General features: G+C 37.5%; 1 protein-coding gene across 1 annotated transcript in view; it reads left to right on the top strand.

The window, feature by feature from the left end:
• The first annotated feature begins 3,650 nt into the window (after positions 1-3,650).
• The window catches only part of LOC117383756 (zinc finger protein 236-like), a 32,012-nt gene continuing 27,235 nt past the window's right edge, over positions 3,651-8,427 (top strand). Inside the window, exons 1-6 of the mRNA XM_033980973.2 lie at positions 3,651-3,733; positions 4,646-4,770; positions 5,835-5,999; positions 6,072-6,250; positions 6,460-6,590; positions 7,419-7,591. Coding sequence (XP_033836864.1) covers positions 3,682-3,733; positions 4,646-4,770; positions 5,835-5,999; positions 6,072-6,250; positions 6,460-6,590; positions 7,419-7,591 — 825 coding nt within the window. The 5' untranslated portion in view covers positions 3,651-3,681. The remainder of the gene's footprint in view (positions 3,734-4,645; positions 4,771-5,834; positions 6,000-6,071; positions 6,251-6,459; positions 6,591-7,418; positions 7,592-8,427) is intronic.

Below are 8,427 nucleotides of genomic sequence, written 5' to 3'. Positions count from 1 at the left end.
GCTTTTGATTACTGTTAGTGAGTGAGCACTGTATTACCAGATACAAAGGCTAGACTAGGGCTTATTTTATGAGTGTATATTTGTATTTATCATGGCAGAGAAGGAGAGAGGCTGTGCTATGGTCAGAATAATTTACCATCCAGATGTGTGGGAGCCAGAGGGAAATCAATACAGACGATGACACTGGACCCAGGTGATGAGTCCAGTGTCATAATGCAGCACGGACGGGCAGGGACTAATATTTAACAGTGATCTGGAGTGAGCAGATGGGTCCACTTAGTAAGTTTATAACAAGGCTAGCTAATCACAGCAAATGCAATTATTGGTATTCCAAACAAGATTGCATTATACTTAGCAAATGAGATAACAATTTAGCATCAGATCATTTAAGTCGGTAGGGCTGCACAAGAATATATAATATATGTACAGTTAAAATAATAATAAGAACAATAATTGCTGTCAATTAGAAGCTGTGAACATGAAAAATCGTTTTGATTATGATTTGTTTAGACTAATTTCAGAACTGGTTTCATGTTTGGTTAGCACATTTTTATTTTCTCTGCCTTTTCATTAAATATTGGTAATACACAATTATTGCTTATTGCACAGAGCTATTTTTAGTAAAACTATTCTTTTTGTAAACCAGCTGACATAACTCTTTTATGTTCCTAATACTCTAAAATAAAAATTAGTGTGTTTTTGTGTATGTTGATTTCCTAGTGTAAAGCAGCCTTACGCACCTTAGGGATATAGAACATGCTGCTGTTCTGACCTTCAGCTTGAAATGAAAAGTGTCTGATGCCTCTGGTGTGTTTGGAGGGGCTTTCTCTTACCGAAGATGGACAGCCATGCATTATTGATTACAAAACACTCCTGCGATGCTATTTCATCTTTTCCAGCACAGCTGACCATGAATTGGGCTGCACTTTGCACTGGCCCACAGTTAGTTTGTCTTAAGGGGGGCATATGTTTTGATTGGTTTGTGTGGTTTGGTGAAATACTGCTCCCCTCCTCCCCTCTGCACCCTTTGCATAACAATGATAACCAGTGGGAGATTGCTGGTAGATATGTGAAAACAACTTCCTCAACTTCACTTTAAATTTCATAAACCAAAACTTTTAGGCTTATGATTTTGTTTATGCTATTGTTGTTGTCAGTTTGTCAATGCAGCAAATCATCTAAATCAAACTGATAAATAATTACTTACTTTATAATGTACTCCTTGTGCCAGTCGCAAATATGGAGTGGGTTGTGTCTGGAATCAGTTCATTAGGATAAATCCCATGCCAAAAGAATATACGAACTACTGCATTCAGGGCGGTAGATGATTTCATGCATCGACCCTGGAATGAAAAGCATGACCACATATACCACTGTGACACATTCAGCATTACATCAGCAGCTCTATCTCATAGCGATAGTCCAGTGTGTTACAAATGATAAAGTGTGCACTTATAAACCACTTTTTCACCTGATAAAGTTATGCAATATTCAATTACACCCAGCAATGTCCGAACAGCAGCATTAAAAATATAAAAAATGAGTGTTTTATGAAGGCCCAGTTTAATCCCGAGAGTGTCGCGGAGACTGGCCTCACCTTGGCGCTCCCCCGTTGCTTGCGGTCACCAGGGAGGGCGCCCATGACGACCATGCCTGTCACAAGCTGTTTTCACCACGCTGAAGAGTGATTGGTTTCATGGATCTGGATGGTGCTCTCTGACAGCACAGGGGGAGAGTCAGCCACACCTGGGAGAAGAGGCAGTGGCAGGATGTGAAATGTTTCTGAACAAGGTCATTCTGAGGGTCATGGTAAGACCTGTCACCCAATCTCCAACATCACTGAGGGATCGACGTGTGCTACATACAGAGAATATTTTGTCTCACCCTTTGTTTAAGATGCCAGTGTATTCTGTTTATCTGGCTCTTTGTTAACCTGCGGTTCATAATCATTGTCCAGATTTAAGAAAATACTAACTGCAATGCAAACTTGGGAATGAATAGGAAATTTGAATTGGTAATATTGTTCTGAGTGATTTGCATAATACTTTTTTAAATTTAGCAGATTAACTTACTCAGTTATTGACACACAGAGCTTACTGGCTTCTTTATGAGTGTTCTGATTGGAGAGAAAAAAATATACAAATTTAATTGTTATATTGATTATAGTTTTTAACACTGATGCCATAACTAACTGACTTTACTCTATCTATTTTTTTTTTTTTTTTTAGCTCGCCTGGCCTTTGCAGTGGTTGTCAATTGACCTGACCTGGACTCATATCTAATATTGTTGTTAATGCAGGATTAATTTCAGCAGAGATTTTCATGAGATACACAACCTCATCAGTAAAGTGGCGCAAATGAGCTGCACATTTCCAAGTCTGAGTCATGTCTAGCCTTGATGGAAAAACGGCACCAGTATCTTTAATGTCAAGACTGGACAGTTTATGTAGCTTGTTAGGATCAACAACAAGCCAAAGGTTGGGATAACAACAGATACCACTCTCAGCATGTTTTTCACTCTATAGGTTAGAGGAACAGGCAATCTCACTGACAGTCCCACTCCTCCAGCACATGTCAATTTTAATGATTGATCACTCTCCAGACTGTGCTAACAGGAAGGAGAGATGGAGAGGGGTAAAATCGCAGGGAGAGAGCAGGGGAATGGACCATCTCACAAGGTCAGAATGATGTCCAGTCTTTTGTTTTAGTGGTGAGATCAGTGTCCTGTGCAGCCACTAGAGGACAAGCAGCGCAAGTGGCAGCCTGGCAGGAACAGATGTTCTTACACAATGAACATACACTTATAGTTAGCTGTGTGTTCACTGAAAGTCAAGAGGGCAGCATCTTCTTTTTCAGGACCAAGTCATATACGGGAAAGAGTCACGACTTTTTCACCTGAGGGCTTATCATGGAGATAAAATGCTGCTGAGGCAATCAAGCTTACCTTGTGATTTTCATCCTGCGAAAGATAGATCCTTACAACAGATGGTTATCTATTTATAGACAGAAAATGCAGCTGCATACAGTAGCCTAAAGCCTGTGTGTGCTGTAATTTGGGATGAAACAAGCCTGCATCTAATAAAATAAAGAGTAAACTTCTATGACACACTATATTTTTATTTTTGTATGAAATGGATATAAGATATATAAGTACCTACACCATATTAGCATTTTACATACATGGACACCAGTAGTTTCAAGAAGACACTAGAAACCACCTAATTACAACCTATTGCCTCCCTCTGCTGGTGTAACTTGATCACTTACATTTCACATGTGCAGATGGGGGACATCAAAGCATAGTTTACCCCTCCAAGTACATGTCAAGTTTAATATATATTTTAATCTAGACCTACCGTCAGAATTATCTACACAGGTTAATTAATTAGTTGGAAAGCTTATAAGATATAGGCAATGCAATTTTGCTATAATAATACACACATTACAAAATAAACACAAATATGCATATAACAAAATATAACATAAGGACAATAAAATAGTAGGAGTTTGTGTTAACCTGGCACAATTTAGTTATTGATGTATGTTCCAGAAACCCAACAGTAGATGTCTCCCTTGTCCCGTGGAGCAGAGGCTGCTGGATCCACTGATGCCTACAGATGACGGAGTCGCCATTTTGAAAAGCAAATTGTTCACAGCACACCCGCCCTGAATACTGGAACTATGCCGCGGGGCCGACCTCGCAAACTGAGAGTTAAAAGCAACGAGGAGACAGGTAACTAGTGCCAAAATGAGATCAATAAAAAACAAATATTTCGAGGTATCTAAATATTCTTGGACCGTTCAGGCAAACATCTCCGTAATCTAGATATTATTAGTTGAATATTGTGTATATAGTCCCCGGATATAGTATTGCGGGTGGGCTTTGCTTTGTGCGGCGATTGAGGCGGAATGATATTAATAACATTTCGGTGCCTCTTCTTATTGGCTTCCAGTGTAAATTGGCGTCCGCGGGGATAACTGTGCCGCGCTGCAGCAATAGTTACTTTATGCTTTTAGATTTGAATTATACGCTTTATAAATTTATCGCTAGCTTGTCTTTGCTAACTAGCTCAGTAGGCTATCATTAGCTAACGGCTAACATGTTAAAATGCGGTTATTGTTTTGGTTCTGCCGGACTTGCCTGAGCGTGCCCACTTGCACAGTAAACTCTTTAGGCAAAGTTGTCATTTGGTTATTGACGCCGAATTGATCGTTTAATGCACTTCATTGTTTTCTTTACCTGTTAAAGGGTGATTACTAGGACAAAAGTTGATTGCAACAAGTTAATGCAAAATGTTAGTGAAGCCAGTGGGTTAAAGCTAAGGGAATGACAATGGGATAAATAAATATAGCTTAGTAGTAATTTACATTGTAGCCTACAGTAAACTTAGTCTATCTAATCTAAACATGAATTAAGAATGAGTGACGGCATTTGAACAGGAAATGACATGACATTGGTCCATAGACTAGACATGTTTAAGACAGTGAGTTTGTAGTCCATTATAAATATGGATCATCTTAATAAAAATAAAAAAAAGAAGTGCTTTATTTATTAGCAAAAAAAAAAAAGTCTTATGTGATGCTTCCTTCGGGCATGAAAACCCACTTGACCTAAATTGAATTGATTGAATCTCCCTATTGTCAGATGCAGATCCCAATAAAGGTGAGAGTGATGGAGAGCTCAAGGACAAGAAGTGCACAACATGTACCCAAACCTTTTCCACTGAGAGTCAGCTGCAGAAGCACCTCCGCGATCATGAGAGTGATAAGGCAAGTTCACAGTACACAAGTGCAAACTGTTTAAACATGTCCTGTCATGTTGTTTGCACCAAATAAAATGTGATCTTTCATAATTGCGTGGATTAATAAAAAGGTTCAGTTGTTTTCATTTTCACTGAGTAGGCCTATATCACAGGCAAAGTCACACAATCACTTCACCTTCCCTCATATTTGAACAGCAAATTAAGGTAAAATTGTGCCATAAAAAAGAACCTTTGCAATTGGTGTATTTACATAATTTTGTTGTTTTTCTATAACAATGACAATAAAATCTTGAGTTCTTGAATCACAGTAATCAACCACTTGGTATATTAATTTACAGTTAGTTATCAGTAGCTAATAAACTACTACCACATGTTATTAAGACCATGTTTAGTCAGTAAGTGCTGAGAAGGCATGAGTCAGTATGTGGAATACCAAGTGGCGCATAAGAGGACATGAGTAATGTGAAATACAGTTGACATTTAAAGGGAAAATAACCTTTTGACCTCCATCTTTTAACAGAGTGTGTAGTGGGAAATGCTTATAGCTTAGATGCCAGTTCAACTTGATATTGTCAGCACTAGAGGGAATAACAGCAGCATAGGATTACATTTGGACTCTGTAAGTTTAAAAGTCAATGGTGTTGTGTTTATTTATGGCATAGTTATGTTGCAGAAGTGTTATTCTTTCCCCTTTGAGCTTTAGAACATTGTTTATCAAGAGCTTAAATATTGTGGAATAGCACTGCCAAACTCAACATGGCAATGCTCTAAAGGATATCCATATATCCAGTGCCAGCTCCATCTAAAGCTTGTGTGTTCTTCCAGCACCAGTGAAGCATTGTCCTATATTGTATCTACAACACACATTGGGGTTTGTTTACTCTCTTCTATTTTAGTTTCAGAAATGTTCTTTACCAATGTAGCCTGTTGAATCAATACAAAAAGAATGCGCAGTTATTGTATTACTTTGTTATGACAGATTATTTTTTACTTGCAAGTATACAATGCCAAGAGGTGTTGTACTACATACAATATAATCATTTAATAAAATTCCTAATCTTTCTTTTGCAGCCTCACCGATGTGATGAGTGTCCACGGAGCTTTAATTTGGAGTTCAACCTTACCCTTCACAAGTCAACACATAGCGCATCAGACTTTTCTTGCCCGGTTTGCCATAAGAAGTTTTCACGCATTGCTAGCCTCAAATCTCACCTAATGTTACATGAAAAGGAGGAGGTAAGTTTAAAAGTTTTGAATACTTATACAAGCCATTTTATATACTAGTGCTGTATTATGATTTCTTTTCAGAATTTGATGTGTCCAGAGTGTGGGGATGAGTTTGTTCTTCAGAGCCAGCTCTCCCTTCACTTGGAGGAGCATCGTAAGGAGCTGTCAGGGGCCAAGGTCTTCACCTGTAAGACGTGTAATGAGGAGTTAAAGACATCAGTGCTTCTCAAGGAGCACATGAAGACTCATGTCAAGATGAGGTGAGCTGGGTGTCATGTGCTCCTTGTCTTTTATGTGTATTAAAATATGACTTGACTTGAATAATATGATGACAAGTATAAGATTGCTCAAAGCGTTCAACCATTTTCTTCCACTTATTTGTGCTATATATTTTCTTTATAGGAAACAATATTTTTAATAGTAATTATGTAAAAAAAAAAAGTTATTGTTATTGTCTTTACTTCTACAGACCACTTCCCTCATCTTCCAGAAATTATAAGAAAAGTATTGATCGGAGTGGCTTCACAAACAGCTGTCTCCATTGTGGAAAAACATTCAAAAAACCCAGTCAGCTGGTCAGACATATAAGGATACACACAGGTAAGAGAAGCATTCACAAAAAATAATTTGAGCTTGAATTTGTTTTTCCGTTTTGTCTATTTGGTTTGTACTTTCAGATTTTGCTTTAAATAAAATTAAATAATGTGCTACTCCTAGCAGCACTTTCTATGTTTCAATCACTCTTGACTTCATCTGCTATTTCGACTGTTATTTCATATATTATTTCTCCCTTTTGACTTGATGTCCTCTGATCAGTGTCATCCACCCACATGTTGTTTATACATTAATCTGTTATTTTGCATTCTTGGATAGAGATGAAGCTCTGTGAATCTAAAATAGCTCTTCATGTTAATGACATGAAAAAGAATTTAAGGTGTCCGGTTATTGTTTTGGAAATGCATTTTATTAATTTTAATAACTAATTTACTTGTGTAAATTCTAATGCCTGGTTCTAAAATGTCCAGTGCATCTGAAGTCATATCTGCTGTTTATATTTCTGTCTTCATGTAATAATTTGAAACACTCATTTACCTCAAAACATACTCTGGAAATGTTAAAATGTATTTAAATTTGTGAAATTTAAAGACTTTACTTAAATACTTTAAGAGGGAGTAGCTTAAGGTATTCCTGGACATAAATAAATAAGTTCAAAAGTATACATTTTATACACATTTTTGTGTGTATTCTTTATAAATTTAGGTACATGAAAAGTAGAAAATGAGCAATAATTCTAAAACAAAAAACTATGGTAAATAATGCAAATGTGAATATGTTTTTCAAACATTCTGAGGAATTCCCTACGTTTTAGCTGTGAGATTATACAAAGTCACTATTGCTGTTAACTGATGGAAATGTGTTCTTCTTCAGGTGAACGTCCCTTTAAATGCTCACATTGTGGAAAAGCATTTAACCAGAAGGCGGTGCTGCAGACCCACATGGTGAAGCATACTGGTGAGAAGCCCCACCTGTGCATGTTCTGCCCTGCATCCTTCTCCCAAAAGGGAAACCTGCACTGCCATGTTCAGAGAGTTCACTCCGAGGTAAGGCCCTCGGCATGGTACTCACATGCACGGGATTTACATGAAAAGATGCAATGTCAGCTGTAGAATTCTTAATGTTGCTTACGGAAGGATACAGCTATACACAGATTGCACCATTTCAATTTTAGGACAGGCTCTATAGTGGATTAAAGCATGTAGTAACTATACAACTTGAATGGATGCCTCTTTTGACAGTAACCTTTATTCAAAGAAATACAGCTCTCAATAATAAGTCAGGAACAAAAAAAGACTAAACTGAATTGAAAAAAACAAGAGCAAACTTTATACTTGTATTTGTGAAAACACTGATAAATATATGGTGTCTAATATATTGTCCTGCCTTAATAGCTACTAATAAGGTTTAATAGTCCATTCTCCCTAAATTCAGAATTTTACCTAACCTTCAATACATGTAATTGAAGTGCTTATTTGTAACCTCAGCTGGCCCCTTCTCTCAATACACCCATGCTTTTAACTCCCCATGTTTTTCCAATATCTTGTATTTTATCCAATGCCATTTTCAATGGTAGTGTTATTATGTGCTGCTTTGTTCCCCTTCTCTCTCTCAGCCACTAAATTGCCAGCCCAGTGCTTGTTACATTCATTGCAGTGGAACACCTTGCCATGTTGTTTGTGTGTTGACAAAAGAATGACACACACTCTTTAGTGCTCATCTAGTCCTTCTCCTTCTGTAAGCGCTTCCCAGCAGGCGGTTGTGAGGGCCCCCTGGTTTATTCATCATTGGTTTCATCCCCATTTACTTTAGATTTGTAATGTGGTTTCTGCTGTAATGGTAGAATGTTTTGCTTGTACAGTATGCGAAAAACAACTATAGT

Source organism: Periophthalmus magnuspinnatus, chromosome 16 (assembly GCF_009829125.3).
Source record: "Periophthalmus magnuspinnatus isolate fPerMag1 chromosome 16, fPerMag1.2.pri, whole genome shotgun sequence".
Classification (NCBI taxonomy): domain Eukaryota; kingdom Metazoa; phylum Chordata; class Actinopteri; order Gobiiformes; family Gobiidae; genus Periophthalmus; species Periophthalmus magnuspinnatus.
This window is presented reverse-complemented; position numbering and strand designations above follow the sequence as displayed.